At 41.1% G+C, this 22,635-nt stretch overlaps 2 protein-coding genes across 2 annotated transcripts; both read left to right on the forward strand.

The window, feature by feature from the left end:
- The first annotated feature begins 1,948 nt into the window (after positions 1-1,948).
- Positions 1,949-10,694, forward strand: hspa5 (heat shock protein family A (Hsp70) member 5). The gene is made up of 10 exons (XM_022245319.2): positions 1,949-2,135; positions 3,528-3,690; positions 4,574-4,805; positions 4,946-5,050; positions 5,621-5,763; positions 6,166-6,320; positions 6,993-7,228; positions 7,640-7,877; positions 8,527-8,694; positions 9,014-10,694. The coding sequence occupies exons 2-10, from the start codon at positions 3,545-3,547 to the stop codon at positions 9,583-9,585; spliced, it is 1,995 nt and encodes a 664-aa protein (XP_022101011.1). The 5' UTR covers positions 1,949-2,135; positions 3,528-3,544; the 3' UTR covers positions 9,586-10,694.
- A 911-nt stretch (positions 10,695-11,605) lies between these two features.
- Positions 11,606-20,700, forward strand: LOC110984834 (suppressor of SWI4 1 homolog). The gene is made up of 14 exons (XM_022245376.2): positions 11,606-11,760; positions 13,390-13,557; positions 13,895-13,996; positions 14,242-14,292; positions 14,451-14,621; positions 14,947-15,023; positions 15,262-15,369; positions 16,251-16,374; positions 17,042-17,120; positions 17,559-17,613; positions 17,835-17,909; positions 18,679-18,737; positions 19,059-19,145; positions 19,540-20,700. Exons 1-14 carry the CDS (start codon positions 11,743-11,745, stop codon positions 19,947-19,949), a joined length of 1,584 nt encoding a protein of 527 aa, XP_022101068.2. The 5' UTR covers positions 11,606-11,742; the 3' UTR covers positions 19,950-20,700.
- Positions 20,701-22,635: the final 1,935 nt, after the last annotated feature.

The following is a 22,635-nucleotide window of genomic DNA, read 5'->3' on the forward strand; positions in this document are numbered from 1 at the left end:
TGCTCGACACGACGTACGACGCCACGCTCGACAGCACCACGAGACGGGCGACGGAAGGGGCGACATTTATGCAAAAAAATGCAACAAGGAAAGGACCTAAGACAGCACGACGCGACAGGTGACGGCACGACGCGTCATGTGTGTACAAACGAAATGTCAAGAAGGTGACGGTTCGACCCGACAGCACGACGCAAGGGAGCCGTCGTGCCGTCGCGTCGTCTGGTTGCGTCGCCTGGACGGAGCCTGCTAAAGGGAGAGAGAAATGTTTGTCGTAAATAGTACACAAGACAATTGAGTATGGGAACCATGCTTGAATGAAGGCTACCATCCCAGTAGATCTTTGTATTTGATCGTTTCAAACTGTTTGATAAATATTTGTTTCATACTTCAACATAGAAAAATCCATTTGTCGTGAATCTGGAAGAGTTTTTCAAAGTCGGAAGTAAAGTCCAAACTGCAACAAGGGAAGCTCCCACCAGGCGTGAAGACTATTAATATCCTTTCAATGTTGGCAAGAATTTTTTTTATATTATCGTCTCGACATCTTTGCATGTGAGCAATAGCGCTTAACTACAGGGTGAATAAACCATAGTATTCGAATTCTTACCAAAGTGTGCTGATTTGTTGGTATACGCCTGACAATTAATATTCGGGTCTTAAATATTTACCTGGAATTAAAAACAACGTGTTTCAAGATTTTAATAAAGAAACTAACTGGTAGAAATTAATGATTGAATAATGTGTTGGTGGATCGACTTTCACCACTAAACCATCAGTGCCTAGTGCGCAGTATTCTACATGATGTATAGGCTTATCTATGTTTAACCCTGACGAAAGAGATGTCAACAGGTTTGAAATTAGCAGGCATAAAGTCGAGATGTGGCTTCACAGTAGATATACGGGGACGTGGGTTTGAACCATACCATCTCATGCAAATTCTTCGAAAAAAATCCTTAAAAATGTCAGCAAGTGGCTAACATGCGGATTGGATGGATGGAAGTATTTACAGACAGTCTGGTGTCGTTTTTTGTCATCAAATTTGAATTCTCTCATCAGAAGCATCCTCTGACCATTTTCTCCCTGCAAAAACGAACATGTAAGCCCCCCCCCAAAAAAAAGAAAACAAAAGAAACCGAACCAAACCACTTTTAGTCCCAGTAAAGCAGAGAAACTAACACCGAACTTTTAGTTTAATGTTTTTTTAAATCGCGGTGAAAGTAAACAACATTTTGCTTTGAAACTGTGCCAGGTAGTTCTTTGTATCAAAATACAGTACTTAAATGGCTGGAAGAACTCTTGATAGACAAAAATACTGATTTTCCAGATTTTGTCACTTCTGCTGAATGACACCGACAACTATAAATTGCGTTTGTGACTAAGATAGCAAGAACGAACTTCAAACACAAGGCATTTTTTAGTGCGCAGCGAGTGCGTGTATTGATTATGCAAAGCACATCAATTATTTGATAAATATATTTATGGTAAAACAGTAACTGGTAGATTTATGTTTTACCACTGACTGGTTGAACCCATAATAGACACACTAGTTGTGCTCCCAATCTTGATTAAACGTGTAAAAATGTACAATGTCGATACGCAATCGTTGATTTGGATTGCATCGTGAAGATATTTCATCACTTTTCTGTAGTCATTGGTGGATATTTTATTCTCACAATTTCATAAAATCCATTACAACATCCGTGTAGATGACACTAGAGTTTATTTCCGAGTAAAATTATTCATTCAGTTATTCGTGGTAGAGTCATCCGTATTAATGTACATGTATACGCAAAGCTAGCTGATTATGAATCGGCGAAACTAACGTATCATCTCTTCAGTGACGTGTAGTAACATGTGGACCAATCGGATACAGCCACAGTGCTGGATTTTGACCAATCACAAAAGGCCACGACCGGATTGTCACCCTGTAAAACGAGCAGCATGTGCTTGCACACGTTATCAAAAATACTCACGGAACATTCCGCTTAACGGGTAGACCTCGTGTACTCAGTGTCAGCGCGTCATCTGCACGTTTTCGCCGACCATCGAGAAATTGTTCATTTTTTCAGAATTCTTGTCTGTGATCTGTTAACATCTATAATATTCCAGAGCTGTAGAATTTGTGCAAATCTGAGGTAAGTCAGGAGTATCTGTCCTTCATCGTAAAAGTAAGAAAAACCGGGGATTCCCTTGATTTTTGCAAGAATAGATTGATCACTACACCAGATTACGGTGTGTGACTTAACATGGAGGAATAAAGCATGACCGAAGAGGTGGGATTTAAATTTCGTCAGTGAGCTCTTTATTTTTGTTTCATGAATTTACAGACGATCGGGCGTTCCGATTTTTTAGAAACCGAACTTGTACTTTATTATAATGTAGTAAACAAACATGTAAAGTTTTTAAAGTCCCACATACAGTGACATATTGTACTTTTCCCCTCATTTACGGCCTTTCCTTGTCTACATGTAGCTTAGCCAAGCTAGCTACAAGTTCGTACAACTAGGCCTGGGCCTATAGAATACAGGGCCACTTGGTTTGGACTTAGATTTTTTCGACCGTCTCCATTGACTTTGTGTTGCTTTGTTCTCAAAAAGAACTCTTTCGGCATCATAGCCACGTAGCCACCAACCTAGGCCTAGGCCTACTTGATTTGGACTGCTTCCTGGAGTCACTCACATCCAATGCAACGTTGTAACCAGTGGTTCTGAGGGGTGGCCCTGTATTCTATAGGCTAGTTAATCATTAGCCTACACGATTCCATGCCAGGCATCATCAAGCGCATTCACATGATTCATTATCATTGCTTGATGCTGGCACGGATCGCGGCAGTCCTTCAAGTTCTTGGAGCATGGAGGAATCCCCTATCAGCACTGTCTACATGACTGCTTCGCTCAATCTTCAATTTCTTACAAGTTGTTTGTCAATCTGTAATTAGGCCTGCTTTGCAACCTCGGGCAAGTGTCGGGAACATTCCCTTTTAAAGTGTTTTACACAACTGACGTAGCCTAGATGAATTGACATGACTGAAAGAGTTGTCAGTTGAGGAGTAAAGTTTAGGAGGACATTGATCAGTGCTAGAATTTAGAAATTGTAACAGATATCTTACAAGCTTGGTCCTGAACGTAAGGATTGCAAAAATATTGATACTGGGTGCAATCTACGAATGCTAGTCAACAGGTAGCCTACTTGAGCCACCTCGTACACGCCAACTCTTACACCGAATTGCACCACTGACTGATATGCCGTTATTCGTTTAATATGTGTTAAAGTCCATTCAGGTATTTACGCTATATAATGATTTAACTTTAAAGTTCGCCGGTGACAAGCCATCATAGTAGAACTAATGTCTTTGCCTTGGTCTACCTTGGCATACTGCACAGCATCTCTAATGAACACCAGCTGGTACAGAAAGTCTCTGTCTCGTGCTTAAGTGCAGCACTCAAGCTGCATGTCTGATAAATGGGGTAGCATGCTGAAGCTGTGATGTCATTTGAAGTTACGGCTTCATTTCAATTCATTTGCAGACTTACTATTGCCCGCCATGAAGAAGGCATTTGTCATCCTGTGTTTTGTGGTGTTCACCGTCACCGCGCTCTCCTGGGTGAGGGCTGATGACGAGGATGAAGACGAGGACAAGGAAAAAGTTGGCACAGTGGTCGGCATTGATCTGGGAACAACCTATTCTTGGTAGGAGTTAGGACAGCAGTTGCCTTGTCATTAACAATTACTCCCCCTGAGGTCTAAGGAACCCAGCTGATAGTACAGAAATATTGACTGCTTCAAGTGGTGTAGTAAAATTAGCCTCCTGAGATGATCCATGGAGCATTTAGCCGATGGAAAATAGTCAATATTTGTTTTATAACACCTCACCCACAGGTTTACCTTATGAGCTACAGAAGAGGTAGAAAGTCCCTTTTACAAGTCCAAGTCAAGTCAAAAACTGGTAGATGCAAGTCAAGTCACGATTCACAAATATAGCGATGAGAGTCCAAGCCAACTGACTCTAGTCTACAACTCTGATAAGCTGAAATACACGCCTAGGTACTGTTCATGAGGTTTCGTTGCTACAGATACCGTTCTTTGGTTGCTACGGGTATAGGGTTTTGGCAGTGGCGGTGCAAAAAATAGTGAAACTAGCAAGTGTCATTTGATGCACTTTCAGCCAATCAAGATACAGAATCTGTAGGTGAGGTGTTATAATATGCAACATATGCTATTGCACAAACGCAGTGGAACACTCCTTTGTCACTTTATATCAAGCTAAATGTTAAGTAGGCCAAGCAGAACATGGTGCATTCAATTTGCAGCCAGTGCTTAAATTTGATGGTCTATATAAGTCAGGGATGATTCTGGTCCTCATGACTTCTTAAACCCAGACTGTTCAACCCTGAAAGTCTCCATTTTTTTCTTCAAAACTTAGTGGACCTTGTCAGAGTGATCTTCAAAAAAACAGACATATGTTAACATTTATTGTCATTTGTTGAACCCAACATATAACTTGAGCGATACTTGTATGTAACTTATCAGGCTTTAGATTAGTTTTCCGTTACTTTTTAATTTAAAACCGCAGTGTTGGAATCTTCAAGAATGGCCGAGTGGAAATTATTGCCAATGACCAGGGCAACCGCATCACTCCATCCTATGTGGCCTTCACCACAGAGGGGGAACGCCTCATCGGTGATGCTGCCAAGAACCAGCTGACCAGCAATCCAGAAAACACCGTCTTTGATGCCAAGAGACTGATTGGGCGCACCTGGGATGATCCTTCTGTGCAGAGCGACGTCAAGTACTTCCCATTTAAGGTGAGCTGTCCTTCGCAGAAGTTTACCCCCCAAGCGGTATGGATGTCCCTTGCTTAACCTCCTTTGTAATGCACCACAAACAACCATGGATTTGTCCAAATCTGTCAGTTATTTACTTTCCTGAATCTTATCAACTGCAGGTCAAAAACAAGAACAACAAGCCACACATTGAGGTCAGCGTGGGCGACGACAGAAAAATCTTTGCCGCTGAGGAAATCAGTGCTATGGTGCTCTCCAAAATGAAGGTAAGGGAACCACACAACACTGTTGGCCAAAACCTTTTTGAACTTGATCGTTGTAGTATTATTCAGTGATTCTTGTTGTTTAAGTCTGTCTATTGTTATTAAAATAAAATTGTAGATGATCATATTTACAAGTGTTGCAGAGTGTTTCCGCAACTAAACAGTAGAATTATAAATTCTATCCAGGAACCCTGTTGAAACTTGCTAGCTGACACTACCTGTAACTATTTTAATAACTGACAGTTAATTTAATGCTGAAATTTAAACAGTGCTGGTATTGATAAAAGTACTCAAACAGAAAGAGGCCTCACAAATATGGCACTCTACATGTTCTGAAGTACACTGAAAAACTAAAGCCCAAGTAATTGAAACAGAATAGTTTCTGCTGACTGTATTTTGCATGCAGTGTGGACCATTTTCTTGGGCACAAGTTCTTTGTACGTAACGGCAAGCACGTATAAAACACACGCACGCTACAGTTAACTTGCAAAGCACTTGCTTAATCTCAGTTATGTGCTACGGAATAAAATGAAACTCTTTAATTTAAACTTCTTGATGCATTCTTCTGTTTAGGAAACAGCCGAAGCCTACCTTGGCAAAACAGTTACAAATGCCGTAGTCACTGTTCCTGCATACTTCAACGATGCCCAGCGTCAGGCAACCAAAGATGCAGGCACTATCGCTGGCCTCAATGTATTGAGGATCATCAATGAGCCGTAAGTAGTGGGGAAAAAAATAAATCCCAGCTCTTTAGTTAAACAACGTCTTGGTGTTTCTACGTTTAGATTTATCATGAAAGATTTTAATGCAAGTCTCCTATAACATCAGAACTACTCAACTGACACGCAATATTTGTCAAAGGAAGCCCTCAATAAATTCAGTTCAAACAGTTCTCTTACAATGTAGTGCCAAAGTGGAATCCGTGAGTTCATGCATCTTGAGCCCAACATTTCCTTCATCTTAACTACATGACAGTAGAGTTGTTAGCAGCTCAGGCCAATGTGTGACTCCATTGCATCTTGAAGTCCTCAGCATGCAGTTAATCAGCAGTAACCACCTGCTTAGATATAATACACATGGAAGTAAGACTCATGAATCCCATTTTCTTGCCAATTCAGGACTGCAGCTGCCATTGCCTATGGTCTGGACAAGCGTGAAGGGGAAAAGAACATCTTGGTGTTCGATCTCGGAGGTGGAACTTTTGATGTCTCGATGCTGACGATTGACAATGGTGTCTTCGAAGTTGTTGCAACAAATGGTGACACTCACCTCGGTAAGTCTGACCTGCTCTCTTCCTCAACTAGGAAATGTATTGTTAAAATAAGTGGTTTGTGCAAATTTTAAGAAAGACCATGTTGGTTACTTGTTGACGTAAGCCACTTTTGTTTTAAAGTGAGGTGGTTTAACAACCAGAGTGGGGCTGTGCCGAATATCCGAATATTTGATCAATTGTCGAATATTTGGATATTATTTTCTGAATTTGGATATTCGAATGCAGAATTCGTGAAAAGGAAGGGAGAAGTTTCTTTTGTTTTAAATGAGAAAAAGCACACTGTGGAGGCTTGCTTCAAGCACGTTCGAATAATGTATCTTACAATGATTCAAGAAGTAAATTACTCATTAAAAAATTTAAAAGGAATCAAATTTTTACAGATCAAGAAGTCTTGCTAAATCATGACTGGAGATACTAGAAATGATAAGCTATCATATTGATTATAATGTACGATTGTGTACTTGCAGCTGATTTTGTGTATGGTTTGTTCTTCAACAATCTGCTGATCAGTACGACCGAATATGTGCATATTAGATCGAACTGAAGGTCAAACATCCGAATGCTAAATTATTCCAATTGACTTGGCCCTACAATAGAGTGATGAGACCCTAAAACATGCATTCCCACTGACATAGAGATTGAAAGTGTTAATCCTATCTCCCCTCAATCCAGGTGGTGAGGACTTTGACCAGCGCGTCATGGAGCACTTTATCAAGTTGTACAAGAAGAAGAAGGGCAAGGACGTACGTAAGGACAACCGTGCTGTCCAGAAACTCCGCCGGGAGGTTGAGAAGGCCAAGAGAGCACTCAGTTCACAGCACCAGGCTCGCGTAGAGATTGAATCATTCTTTGATGGCGAGGACTTCTCAGAGTCGCTCACGAGAGCCAAGTTCGAGGAGCTGAACATGGTGAGTAGATCATGACTTTTCCCCTGGGTTTGAATGCTACTACAGCCCGACATAATGTGAGCATATACAGAAAAGGCTACAGCAGCAATCAGTGGTTCTTACTGAGGCATTCATTATAGCTGCATTGTAGTTGTAGCAAAGTAATTTGGACACACTTCTGAGAGATTAGACCCATTCAAAATCACACATCCATTCACTTTGGTTATGTGTCCTTAAATTGCGAGGTCGGACGGATGTCTTATGAGCAGTCAGTTTGCCGTTCTTTTTGAATACTCTTAAAACTGTGCACATGCTGGTTGACAGGATGCTTGTACCTGTCGAAGTGTATTACGTGTGGCACTTATCGCATTTCCTGCTCAGCTCTGACCTTTTCAAATGTAATTAATGTGCAGTTGGCATTTGATGTTTCAGGACCTTTTCAAATCCACCATGAAACCCGTCAAGCAAGTTCTGGAAGACTCTGGCCTGAAGAAGAACGAGGTCCACGAGATTGTCCTGGTGGGTGGTTCCACGCGAATCCCCAAGGTGCAGACCCTGGTGAAGGAGTTCTTCAATGGCAAGGAGCCATCCCGTGGCATCAATCCCGACGAGGCTGTGGCTTATGGAGCAGCTGTGCAGGCTGGAGTGTTGAGCGGAGATGAAGACACCGGTAAATTGCTTCGCTTCTTGAATGGCATTTGTTTTACTTTCGGTTCGGTAGAACTTCACAACATCCATGAGGAGTGCCTAGATTTCACATAGGATCAAGAGGCAAACAGCTTCAGATTGTCGTCGTACTTTGGACGTGGCATTGAAACAGCCTCTGTTGACTTCCACTGCTACAAGGTCCCACCAATTCCCCCAACCTGTTACACCTGTTTGATATAGGGCTGCTTGTTCTTGGAACAAATTATGCAGATGTGGATTTGTAATACCACTTCATATAATCACTCTACCTTTGAAAGGGTTCAACACATTTCAACAAATGGGAATTTTGCCACAAATACCTCCAAACTTGTAAATTCTCAGTATCCTCTTGTAAAAAGCGTCTCGAAAAAATTGTGCCAAATGTACAGATTTTTGCTTCTGGATGGTAATTTATATGTCATCAAGTTATGGCTTATTGCTGAATTCAGCAAGTGCAACAGAAAGATACAAAACGTTTTAGTTTCATTCACTGGTGGATCATCCAATCCAATGGAAGTTGATTGTTGGTGAATTTAGTAGGGTTACGGTTTAACAAGTTGTGAAAAAATGGCTAGTTTTCCTGCTGAAGAATAGATAAAAACGCAACACTGATTTTTGATATTTTTCTTCAGGCGAATTGGTTCTTCTTGATGTAAACCCCCTGACACTGGGTATTGAGACTGTTGGTGGTGTCATGACTAAGCTCATCGCCAGAAACTCGGTTGTACCCACAAAGAAATCACAGATCTTCTCCACAGCTGCAGACAACCAGCCAACTGTAACAATCCAAGTATATGAAGGTGAGTGTGCTAAATTGGAAGTGACGTGTCTTGTACACGTATGTCTTACTTCATGGTTACTGCCTTGAAATTTTGTCACTGGGCACTTCCATTCCAGGAGTTTGCAGTGGAGAATCACTTTGCACAATTGGAAAACTCACTTGTTTTTGATAGATGAACACCAGTCACAGTCTGTAAAGATGGGAAAAGAATGTGCTGAGTGCTGTGAAGACCAAGACAATACTTTGCTGTGGGTTTATATTGAAAAATCTAAGTGAGAAAAAGATGGGTTGTTTATCTGACAGGAACATGGTAAAATGTTTCTTATTTATGTTAACAGGTGAGCGTCCCATGACAAAAGACAACCACTTGCTCGGGAAATTTGACCTGAATGACATCCCACCAGCTCCCCGCGGTGTCCCCCAGATTGAAGTAACTTTTGAGATTGATGTCAACGGCATCCTGAGAGTGTCGGCTGAAGACAAGGGCACGGGCAACAAGGAAAAGATCACCATCACCAATGACCAGAACCGCCTCACGCCTGAGGACATAGAGCGCATGATCAACGACGCCGAGAAGTTTGCTGATGAGGACAAGAAGGTAAAAGACCGGGTGGAGGCGAGGAACGAGCTGGAGAGCTACGCATACTCCCTCAAGAACCAGATCAAGGACGAGGAGAAATTGGGCGGGAAACTTTCAGAGGATGAGAAGGAGAAGATCAATGCAGCACTGGAAGAGCAGATTGAGTGGCTGGATGCTAACCAAGACGCAGAGAAAGAAGACTTTGAGGCTCACAAAAAGGAATTGGAAGACGTAGTCACCCCAATTGTTAGTAAATTATACGAGGGAGCAGGTGGACCGCCTCCCACTGACGGTGGCGATGAGGAGGATTATGACAAGGATGAGTTATAAGTGGAACTTAAAAGAGCAAGAGACTCTTCAATAAAAAAAAGGAACTGCTTTTTGCAAAAATAAATTATTGGGGTTTCACAAGTTCTCCTGACAGTATGAAGGAGGTCTAGGTGGTACATTAACAGTGCAGGTATGTTAAGAAAAAAATAAACAAATCGAGGGAAGAACCACATAAGTGTCTCTATCACATTACTGCCACGAGATCTTGTGTATTAAAAGGTCATTCCAGATACTGCCCAGTTCAACAGAATGGTCACTTCGCCCGCTGCTTCGGGTAGTACTTCACAGTCCTTTACTGTTCCCAGTGCCGGCTGTTGCGTGTACATTTTGTTGCAGGAAAGCAGTACGTACATGCAAGACCAACGTGACCTGGTTCAAAAAGTAAAGCTGCAGGTGTTTACTTTTAAAGAAATGTACTTCCATAATTTGGACACCAGGTCAGAACTTTGCCATGTGATGGAATGACGATTTATCAGGCTGTAACACTTTTTCGTAATTGTATGAAAGTAAGTGTGGAAAAAAAAATATTTTGATCTGTTATGTATGTTGGAAAAGGTGGATTAGTTAGGTTTGTTCAAGAACGAATTTCATTCAATTCCTACTTGTTGGGGAGATATTGTTGCAGTAATTGTCAGCAATTTTTTTTGTTTAAATTAGTTTTTTTTCATTTCATCTCAAAATGATACTGTCAAGGGCCAGTCTGTGGAGTATAGCTTATCTATAGTTAAGTGTCATGTGCAGGGCTGAATTATTTCAACTCCTTGTTCATGAAAGTTCGCTGTAAAGTCATTATTCCTTTGAAGATAATGCATACTCTCGGATCACAACCTGTTTTTGATCTGAAGTGTGTGAGAAATAATTTGAGATAAGTATACCTTGTTCATGTACACGTACAAAACTCTTCAAGCATCTTGTAAATGATCCTCAAAATTCCCCCAACATGACATATCCCAGGTATTATTTTATCTGTAAATGTTCTGCTTTAGAAACAAATACACCACTTTCGAAATAATCTTTCTCGGATGGTTTAATTTTCTTTCATTTTGGTCCTTTTTGGAAATCTTCAGGTAAATTTTCCATTAAAAAACTCAATTTTTACAAATTGATTAGCCACGGCTTTTCCTTTGTTCATTTTTTTGTCCTGCAATACCAAATACATGTAATATTGACCTCCAAGGCTCTAATATCAAATAATAGGACATTCATGTGCAACATTTTGTTGTGATTTGTTTGATATCTTATATCTGGCGAACATGTACATGTATGTTAGTGGGAGGGAGGTTAGTACACCAGGGAGTGCGTGTGTACGTGTTGGCCTTCAGAGCTTCACAGCTTATCAATTAATTAATTTAAAAGTACATGTACATGTGGTTGGTGTTGTTGTTGGCCACGATGTTCAGTGTTTAGCACCGTTCTCTTCGTACCCGCCAATCCTTTGTGAAAAAGTGTTGGCAACATTGAAGGATTATATAGTTAATGGCGGTCGACCAGGCGATATCAAGTGCAAGGCTCGCTCTCACCTACCGCACAACCCCCTCACCAAGTAATAGGGAAGGGTCCAGTGAAAAGAGCCCGCGATTTCTTTTGAAAAGAGGAGATCGTTTGATTATTTGCCAGGGTCAACTCCCTGGTTCTTTGAGTTTCCATCCGAGGGCAAAACTGATCAAAACTGTGGTTGAAAAATGGTCCTTGCAGCATGCAGATTTCGGGGCAATCATTTTTTGTGGGGGGGGGGGAGAGATTTTGTTTTGTGTGAATAAATTCAAAATGTACTTGTAATTGGCCAATCGACAAAAACGATAAGAAATGGAATGATTAAGGAGAAACAAAAATCAAGGTTTTGTTTGAGAAACCCAGGTTGTTTGCATGTTACCGGGGCCTAAACGATGCCGATAGGCTAGATTTTGGTAGTTTTATTCGTGTAGTTCATGAAAGCGTTAACTACCCAGACGTCTACGTATCCAGTTCACGAAAGAAGAAAAATTTAAAAAGAACCAGCCTAAGGCTAGTGTTGAGGGCGCCCTTCAACACGTCAACACGTGCGCATGCGGCGAGTGTACATGTTCATGTACGTGGAGAATTGCACTGCAGCTGTGTGTGTCTGTACTGTACGCGTGTCTGCTTTGAAGTCAGGCGAATGTGAAGACCCCCAGGATCATGTCAAGGAAAAAGAAGGTCGGTTTTGATTGTGATTTATTTGATAATAAATCGGTAGATTGTTCATATTTGGAATTTATCACTTTGGTGTACTTAAATCTGGATATCTTCCAATCAGATTATACAACGTACGCACATATTCAAACACGACAATGGCAAAAGAGGAATTGGATTATCAACATCGCGACACTGAGGATTGATCGAGATGGTGCAGCTGTTGCCTTCACTTCCTAGACATTCCTGTACAACTTTAATCATTTGTGTCATGTGTAACTTCCTTCAGGTTCATGTTGCACGTTAGGGAGGCCGGAGTTGGCCTTCTGCATTGTTTGGAGTAAAAGAGTTCAGTGCACCATGTACACAGACATCACTTTAAAAAATGTAATATGTTTAACCAAATACAATTGAAATAGGCCTAGGGCCTTTAGGCCTATAATTTATAAAAGATTCAATATTTTCCTAAATTTGGCTCGTTAGGACATGTTATCGTTTCCTGATGGCTGAATGTCGGGGACTGTATGGAAAGATTACTGATAGTGTATGGAACTCTTCCAGATTTGAGGAACATGCGGAAAGAGATATTGTTACGCCCCAACTATAGTGTCTGTCCCGATTATAGCTGGGACAGTCCCAATTAACTGTAGTGCTGCGGGGCTTGCCCAAGTATTGCTGACCAAATTGGATAGAAAATTTCTCAACCTTATCCAAGCTTATGCATCTCACACTTGACACAATTCATCTAAAATATGGCATTTCATCTATGACATGACATTGTAAATGTGACTTTGGCACATGCTGGGCACATGCACACTGGATTTCTGTGCTGTAGTTGGGCTGGCCCAATAACAGTACTCTGGTTGGGACGGGCCCAACTATAGTTAGGACTGGGGCAACTATAGTTGGGTTGGTCCCAACTATGGTCGGAACTGATGCTGTAGTTGGGGCGTAACAACATTGTGTTGTTGATCTCGGGTCCCATGAATTGGCCGTCCTCAAAAACTCAACAAACTGTGAAATTTGTGGTCTTTACAAGACTGTCATTGTAAATAGCAGTTTGGTACGAATGTTGCATGGGCAATTAGTAATAGTATACAGTAGCTCAGTTGCTGAACCAGCCTTTCCCAAATAAAATTATCCAGTGCCAATATCAAGATATTTTGTCGGAAAATAAGTTGAAAAAGTCAGACGTAACCTCTAGCTCTACAGATTTTTTCTATATTTTTGTTTTCCAAAAGTACATGTAGTTCAAAACTTGTTGAATGGGATGACACCTTCTTTAGATGTTAGTCCAAATGAGGTAAACGAGTTGAGAAAAGTAGAATTTGAAAATGTCATTTCCAAAATAAAGGGGCTACCTCCTTTGTTTTCATCTTACCTGAATTTAGAATCTCTAATTTGGGTGACCTAAATCTTTTTGTTTGAATCACTGCCTTTGAAAGATTTAAAGCAGAGGACCATATGCTTGACAAATGGCACATAATTGTCAATAGCAAAAGTTGAATGCAACAAATGATACAGTTTAATCCTTCAAACATTTCCTCCTGCAAACACAATTACTGCCGTTACAAGAACATGTCCATCAAACTGTGTATTTCCCCCCAGTTTCAAATGCAAGATGATAACCATTTATGATTTCTTTGACTCCAGGGAAAAGCCAAGAAAAAGGCCAAGCAGAATCTGGTCACTGCCGAGAGTGAGTATGGCAAAGCGCCCCACACCTTCGTCTTCCACAGAGGCACTGTTGGCAAAAGTGTCTTGCAACTGCTTCTGGATGTCCGTAAGACTATGGAACCATACACTGCTGCCAGCCTCAGGGTAAACAATTTTTATGGCATTTTTCATCAGGTGTGGTTTGTGGAGATATTCCTAGCCAAGCCTCTTTGCAGTGTATCACATGTACATGTGGACTAAGCTGGCAGCCAGATTTATAAGCTGTCACTGCCGCAGTTTGGCAAATGATAGTTTGAAAGGAATTACACATGATGTTGGTTTTGATTTCCTTTGGCAGGTGTTGGGAAGCTGGTGTGTAAGACTTGAACTTTTATTTCATGCTGATGAAATTAACTCAATAAGTGTGAAAAATTGCTACTTTTCCTACTTCTTTCCCATATTATTTTGTCAGGTCACCACTTTGGTTTGTTTTTGGTTTCAGGCAAGAAAGAAGAATGTGCTGAAGGATTTTGTCAGTGTGGCCAGTCCTCTGGGGGTGTCGCATTTCATGGTGTTCACAAAAACAGATACGGGAACAAATATGGTGAGACGCAGAAAGGATTTGAGCTTCAGCCCCCCCCCCGCCCATGAAAACACTTTCAATTTCATGCAGCTTTTTATTATTAAATTTAACGGGTTGGCAAACGCAAACAGTGTGCAGTTTCTGTTTGATATTGCTAATCCAAGTTGTGAATAGAAACCCCTTGTACTAGTTCCAGGGCATTGCAGAGGTGACCAGTCACATACATTGGCACTATCTGTTGAAGCAATTTTTCATTTCCTTTCCAGAGAATCATTAAGATCCCAAGAGGTCCCACCATAACATTCAAAGTGACTCAGGTAAGATTTGGATGCCCTTCTCATAACCATGTTAGTTGGCCAAGGTAACCACCATTCAATAAATTTCAAGCCACATCCCATCTGTTAATTTCAGATAAATATCTGATTTTTTCCTCTCAGGGTGACTTCATTCAGTGTTTGAATTGTTTTCTTTTCAGTATTCGCTGGCCAAAGATGTGGTGTCGTCCTTGAAGCGGCCCAACATGTATGCCTCCCAATTCAGGTACCACCCTCTTCTCGTGCTCAACAATTTCAGCAAAGAGGAACCCCACCTGAAGCTCACCGCCACAGTCCTTCAGAATATGTTCCCTTCCATCAATGTGCACAGGGTACGAAAGAGTGTGACAGAAGGGTATACTTTGAAATTAGTGATCCCTCAATTCATTCCAGATTTGTGTATTTGCTTAAAAACAGTAACTTTGTCAGAACTTAAAATACATGTACACTTTAACCATTACCCATCCATGTATTTCCAAAGTTTTTGGAAATTGTGTGGCGGTGAATGTTTATTTTGGATTTCACTGGATTGTACATGTTGCCTTTACATTTTGCTTTTGTCGATCCTGTCGCATTCATTAGTAAACCTCCAGTTTTTTAGGGTAGATCTGAGAATGTATGACTTGTCATACAGGTACTACCTGTTTGCCTCTGCAGGTTCGGCTAAACAAGATCCGTCGCTGTGTGCTTTTCAACTATGATCCAGACACCAAGCTGATCGAGTTCAGACACTAGTAAGTAGATATGTGCAGATCACTGGCGGTGGATGGGGGGTGGAGCCGGGGGGCCACTGCTTCCCCCCCCTCTTGGCTGCCATTGGTGCAGATGAAAGGGAAAGAAAGATGAAAAAAGTGAGGTTTATTCTTCTGCTTAAAGTAAACTTGCCAGGGCGTCATGGACAGTGGCTGTTGACAATTATCATAATGAATGTGAAGTCACATAACAGAAATTTCTCTTCTTGTTTGGCGGAAGTTCCATCAAGCTTGTGCCAGTCGGAATCAGCCGCAGTGTCAAGAAGCTGTTGAAGGCCAAGGTGCCAGACCTGGGGCGATACAAAGATGTCAGCGATTTCTTCCTCAAGTGAGAACTGATGACAGCTTTACTTGTCTTTCTCGGATTTTTTTGTGTGTCCGAAGAAATGGTGTAATTTAAAAACTCAAAGCACTTAACTCTTTAATTGTGTTTCCCTGTTAAAATGTATTTCTGTCACACAAGCAGAGGCAAAAGGCTCTGTGTTGTACGTGACACTTTTAAAGTTATTCATCCAAAGAGAAGTTTGCCTGCCCCACACTGTGCTGTACCTTTGTTGTTCATGTTGAGTGCACTGTCTTTAAAATCATATGGTAAAATCTGCAATTTTCCATCACATCATCTTGGATGAAAAGTCGTTTAAGCCCTCCAGAGATCACTGCTTTAACCCTCCTATGCTGAAGTCACTCTTTGGGTCATTTGGTGAACACCTTAAAGAAGCACAGCTGAGTTGTGTAGTGCACTGCACTAACAGTCTCTCACAGGAATATCAAATCGCACTTTTGTGCTGCCCAACATCTGTGCTTCACTGTTTCATGTGCATAATTGTGCAGTAAACCAAATGCAGTGAAGAGGACTGCACAAAAGACCCTGGGTCATTTTGTGCTGGCAATCTACTGTGTACACACTGAACCTGTGCATGGTTGAGTTCCATATAGAAAATACATGCTCACCACTGACTATGGGCATTTGTGCACATTTGTGCTGTAAAACCAAAGGAGGGTTAATCAAGTAATGCAGATGGTCTATAACGTTATTCAGTACTCTTTTTGATGATTTACATTTTCTCATAATTTCGTGATGTTTAACCTGCAATGCGTCCAACAATTTGCTGAATCAAAGCTCAGGTCTGCATTTAAACCTAAATGATGTGCAGCTATGAAAGTCCTTGTTTGTTTAATATGATCACATGGACCATTTGTTTGTCTCAGTGCTGGTCAGTTGTCAGAAAGCGAGGCTGAGCAAGACGGTCCAGACAATGAGGTGACCATTCCTCAGATGATGAGCAGCCGGGGGAACATTGCTGCCCAGAAGAGTGCCATCAGACTCGTTGAGGTGTCCAGATCACATTTTTGCTTCCAGAGATATTCTTATTTTCACATGAAGGGCATCAGGCTTCCTTAGCGGTTGTCGGGGAATGTCCTCTAGAATTGTGTTTAGTTTTTCTCCCTTGCACTTTAACCTGACTCCCCAAGGGTTGCTGGCCCAAAGTTTCCCCATTCACACAAAGTTAACACCCATATGGGACTTTGTGCACAGAGACTGTTGGACTTTTTGTTTTTCTGAGGTATGCCAACCCAATGCAAAAGCCAGCTGTTATGGGCCTACCAGACCTTTCCCCACAGAATTAAACACTTTACTACTGTTTAATTCTGTGTGGTTGGGGAAGGTTAGGGTTAAACGTTTTTTCAGGATATGCTGTCAATTTTATTTGTGAAAGCCATAGATATACATTTCCGACACATTCGGGGAAAAAGCAGTATTTCAAAATGAGCAATCTTAAAATCACTTACCGAAGGCGACTGTGAAATCATTTCTATTCAACACCTAGTAGAACCAAGGAAACTGATTGAACAGCATTTGAACCAGCACCCACTGTAAAACACCGTCCTTGGCATTCATGTGAAAGTAGTCTCCCCACTTGTCAGTGTCTTTGCACCAGAGACATGCAACACATTCGACATTGGACACAGAGCCTCATCGGTACCTTATTTTCCCACAGATTGGCCCCAGGATGCAGCTGCAGATGGTTAAGATTGAAGAGGGCTTGTGTGAGGGAGAGGTTCTCTACCATCAGTTTGGTACGGCCGCATCCTGTTTGGTTTCAATACAGAGATTGTAAATCAGCAATCAAAAATAATGCAGTGTGATTTTATGCCCTCTAGTTGTATTTGTGCATTGCAAAATATTGGGCAGTGGTACCTTAAATATCTTGGAAAAAGACGATCAGTGCTCTTTAATTACTGTTGAAGGACGTTTCCCAGATGTACATGAATGCAATATAAGCATGTGTGCCCTATTTGGTACTTGTGCCGTTAAGCTGCTTTGAAAACCATTAACGTTTCATAAATTAAGCCATGTCAAAAGGGCATTTCCTACTAACTCCTCGCCCTCAAAATCAAAACAGAAATGTTCAACAGTGTTTAATACATTTGAATTGAATTTCAAGAGTATTTTATTTCTTTGAAAAGTTCATTTGAAGCAGTGTGCATATTTCGTGAATTGCCTTAAACATGCAGTGCACAAGACAGCCCAGGAGATAGCAGAAGCCAGAGATCTTCGGATGCAGAAAATGTAAGTTGATGTAACAGTTTGCCTGATGTTTTCGCGTGAGAAATCTGTAGAAATTCATAATCAGTGATAGCGTTGGGTACTTAGAGTGAATTTCATTTTTGGTGGTGCAATCCAGTCATGCAAGCACGTCATTCCCCCTTTTCAAATTTTGTCCATTGTAATTTCCTTTCTTCTCAGTCGTTTGCTTGAAAGAGATGTGTAATTATTGTAACTCCTTGTAGGAAACTCAAGGAAAAGCGAAAGAAGCTTCAGAAGTCCAATGTGGATGCAAAGAACAAACTGAAAGAAGAACACAAGTAAGTGGACTAAGGGCTGTGTCTGAAAGTTATGATTATGATTAAAACTGCGCCCACTGAAATCCACTGTCTAGTGGTTTGAACCACTGTCCATAAACCTGTGTATTTTTCAGAGCTGAAGCCGATTGATTCGGGTACAGCAAACTAGTCTCCCTTGTCTCACTGCCAGAATATCTTGTAGCAGACAAAATGAAAAACAGTGCTGACAGCAGATTGCATTTCTACAGTATGTGACAGTTCTCGGCATGTTTAACGGGTGTCATCAGCACTCACGATGCAGCCCAGTTGTTGCTCTCCCTTCCAGACAGTGTACTAGTTCCAGACCCTTTCTTGGAGTTTATCTAGAGTATAAATCGTCGGGCCTTGCCTAATGTTATGCCCTGTCCGAATTGCGTAGCTTTAGCTTGAAAATACGACTGTGGATATTGGCTGAAGCCACCATCACAGACTTGTGTTCAGTTTTAATCCCCAGCCAAGTAATGTGGACAGAGACTCTGGCTGAGTCCAAACTGGGCTTTCAGAGCCAGCGTTCTAGGCACAGTATGAATGGTAACCTACCTTTTTGCCACTTTTAAAGGGGAGGAAAAATCCTGCAGGAGATGTAGAAATTAACATATGGTCGCTGGAGACACGACCACCCCCCCAAAAAAAGCCAAACATTTTGTCCTTGAAGAAAGTTCCTAAACAATTTATATTGACAATAAATCGTGCAAGTTCTGAAAATTGTGTTTCATCACTTTTCATTCACTTATTTCTGATACCGATTTAGATTAAAATCAATAGAAGGAATTCGGAAGAAAGAACAAGAAGAGAAACCTAACGTGACAGGTAAAATGCCAACTGAAGAATGTGGAAATTTAACTGATGTCATAAGAATTGCAGCAGTAAAATTAACGAAGTGGCTCCCCCAAAATATCCTGTGTAATTCAGAATGCAAAGCCATCCATTGAAGAACATTATTTTGCTGTCAGGTCTTTGATGCCCAAAAAGTGGTGGACGTGAACTTCAGAGTATTATCTGTTTCAGAGACAAAAGTATAAACCTCCGTAACCAAAAGCACAGTTTATTTGTAATTGGATAAGAACCCAAAACAGTGAATAAGAGAGTTTTGAAACCAAATTTTTTTCTTTTTTTCTGTTTTGGGTAAAGCTGTCACTGAGGAACAGGAAGAAGAAGAAGAACCAGAGGATGACACAGAGTACTACCGACAAGAAGTGGGGGAAGATCCGGACCCAGGTATTTGAATGCTGTCATTTGATCTGTCAAGTATGCTTTCTGACCTTTCATAAGACAAGTAGTGAAGATTACAGCAGTCATTTGTACTTCTTGAACAGAAAACTCTTGTGTTGCAGATTAAGTTCATTTTTGTGAAGGCACATGTGGTATGAACGGGTTGCTGATGGATTTTTTGATGTGCTCAGCAGGTAGAAATTGTCTTGAAATAACTAGTTTTCCTCAATATTTTATTAAATTAAATTAAAAAGTTACGTAAATGAGACAACAGCTGTGGTGGCTTGAACATTTTCAACTGAATGGCTACCTCAGCAATTTAAGTAATACACGAGTTTAGCAGCAGCAATTGAATGTGGCATTTGCGTAATGAAAAAGGAGTTTCCCTCCTCGTTTTCAGCTCTTTTTCCGAACCAGAAGCAAGTGCCAGACAAGAGGAAAAGGACAGACAAAAGGAAAGCTGGTAGTCAGGGAGGCAGGCTTCCAGAAAAGAAATTTAAATTCGGTGCCAAGCCATCCAAAGAATTCCAGAGCCAGGCAAGGAAAGGAATGAAGGGCAGTGGCCGAAGGCCAGAAAGCCTTGACAGGAGCTCATACAGAACGTCCAAAAGCTTTGGGAAGAAGTCCCCCATGAAAGCGGGACGAAAATCAGGGCTCTCGGGGAAGAATACAGTCAGAAAGTTTGGACGTTCCAGTGACCGAATGCATCAGAGAGGGGACCGATTGGGCAAAGGGAGTGCATTGAGGTCCAAAAAGGGAAAGGTGCTTGGAGAAAAGGCCGTAAAGAAATCAAAGGTTGGGGGTCGTTAGCTGCTGATATTGGTGAAATAAAGAAAAACAAATCAGGTTACCGTCTCTGAAGACTGGGTGAAATCTTACCTTTTGTTTTTGAAGTAAGATTTTTCTTGCTTTTTCAGGTAGTTGCAAACGTTTGTAGGTTTTGGAACCCCTTCTTGTTTTTTAATTTCACCAGCAAGTTATTGACCTCCAGTTGCCTTTCATTATCAGTCTCTCTGTGAGAAAATCATTTAATTTAAAAATGTTAACAGTGTTGTTAAAGATCGCCCATGCGGAAAGGCTGTTGATGGGAATTCAGTGCATGGGCTTATTATGTAATCTTGGCATGTAGCGCATGCCATCAGACATTTGAAGCAAGATATGGGATGGAGAGAACCCCCCCTTTGTGTTGGTCATTGTTTGATCGGAATCTCAGGAACTCTTTACAGACTTCTAGGGGGGATGTATTAGGTAACAGCAGTCTAGAGTGTGTATAGGGATTGGACAATTAAGGGGGGGTACCCTTCCATCCCATATCTTGCCCGGTATACCATCAGAAGTGGTATTACCTGTTAACGTGTTGGCAGCTTCAAGCAATATGTTTCAAAAGTCAGCCGTAATGTTTCGGTATGCATTTGGAACAGTCTGAACTCAAACCAGATGCCAGTTTTCTGCATTCAATAGAAATTAATTTTGCTTTTTTAAACAATGGCCTACGTTGCATTTAAGACAGATGTCACCTGTATTATTTCTAAAAAATAAACTTTCTCCAGACTGAAAAAAATGCAATGTTGTTGATTGTCTTTGTGAGTCCTTGTATATACATTGTGGCCATTGATAGACGAGTTATTAACCACCCTATTATCGCTGATACGAATGGAGTGGCGGATCCAGCATGTTTAGGGGGGTTCTCCCCTAATTTAAGAAAGATGTTGCGAATAGAAGTCAACCAAAATATAAACGTGGGGTATTCAAAGTGAGAATTTCTGTTTTCAAGTTATAAAACAAATAGTCGAGAGCAAAAGAAGAAAACATGGAGAAACTTTGTCTCCCTGAAAAACAGCAAGTATGCCCTGAATAAGCCTCGTTTGGATCAGCTGGGTCACTGGTAGTGACTGTGATGGACACATATGTACATGCATATGCCAACTGTAAAAATAAATGCATGGTCGTTTAGAAATTTACCCGAATATCACCCGGCACCCAACACCTACTACCACAAATGGGAGTTCCAAATGAAAAGTAAACACTTGTATTGCTCATATAGCAAAGGGCAATGGCTTTGTATTCATTTCACTACATGTATACTACATGTCATATTGATGATCAGGGGCGTAGCTGGTGCCCCCCCATAAGATGCTGGTGTCCCCATTGGCAAAATCCTAGCTATGCCACTGCTGATGATGACTGATTTCCCCGTAATGGTAGGCTTTAAAGGGATGTTGGACAACTCGACCGTTTGCCAACTCGACTTCGGACAACTCGACCGTTGAGACAACTCGACCATTTGCCAAGTCGTCCGTTAGGACGACTCGACCAGTGAGATCTCTACACATAATACAGTCGTTTTCCCGGTTCCCGATCGCGAAAATTATTCAGTCAGATTGCAGCTTAAAAAAATCCTCAAATTTCAGTGAAATGTGGTCACCATCCACTTTGTGTGCAGGAGATGTTACCAAATTAATTTCAAATTTTTTAACTTTTAATTCGGACATACAGGATCAACGAAAGTGGTGCCACTTTTCCTCGTTCTGGATCGGTTTCCGGAAAGTAACCGTGGCACGCAAGCGGCGAATCCATTTTCAGTCAGAACCATTGTAAAAAGCTTATTTTCTAATGAAAAAAATTCTTAATTTAGAGAAAATTAGTTCAAGTGGATCTTGCGTAAATTTGAGCTCAACTCTCTCAGCTGCTTTCGCGAGCCATCAACTATACTACCTCGTGCCGCACAGTTGACAAACCCATTCAGTTAATAGGTCACGTACATTTCTGCAACGTGGCCTCGCAAGATTAGTTAGCAACGTACAGTGTATATTGCGTGCACATATTGCATGCGTGATCCCAAACTAGGAAACAATATGAGTTCTATTTTCGGCATATTTTAATAAAACGCAACTTTGAAAGTCATTTTGATTAAACAAACACTAGGCCTAAATGCAAAAGTTTATGCAAAAGTACTTGGGATCACTCGTAGTGAGTGTCATATCAACCTGTAACTATTTGTATTTTTTCCCTGCTACAATGCTTTTTGTGGATAAGAATAGATAAGGAACTAAGTATACGCATAGAGGTGGTATGCGTGGCTGGGCCCTAGCGCGGGTACAATATAGACTATCGACAAGAATATAAGATTAAATCAGTGCTCTGAAATATATGATTGCCGAGCTCTCGGTAACTGAGTACCTTCTTCTGAGTACCTTCTTCAGGGAAGGCACTTAGTTACCGAAAGCTCGGCAATCATTTATTTCAGAGCACTGATTTAATCTTATATTCTTGTCGATAACCTGATCACGGTGCGACGCAGCCCTTCCATATTTCTCTGATCTTTTTTTTTTCAAGATAGATTAATTGGGCAAAGATTGATTTACTACGGCCACCATTTTTATAATTCCTCAGAAAATAGGCTTGTCCATATATTACATGAAATTCCATCCCATTATTAAGGCACTGTATTTCACACCGTAGCCCCAGCAGACAACTAGGCTGAGCTAACGGACGA

The sequence above is a fragment of the Acanthaster planci genome, linkage group LG11 (genome assembly GCF_054643075.1).
Source record: "Acanthaster planci isolate LZ-2023a linkage group LG11, COTS_SCS, whole genome shotgun sequence".
Lineage (NCBI taxonomy): Eukaryota > Metazoa > Echinodermata > Asteroidea > Valvatida > Acanthasteridae > Acanthaster > Acanthaster planci.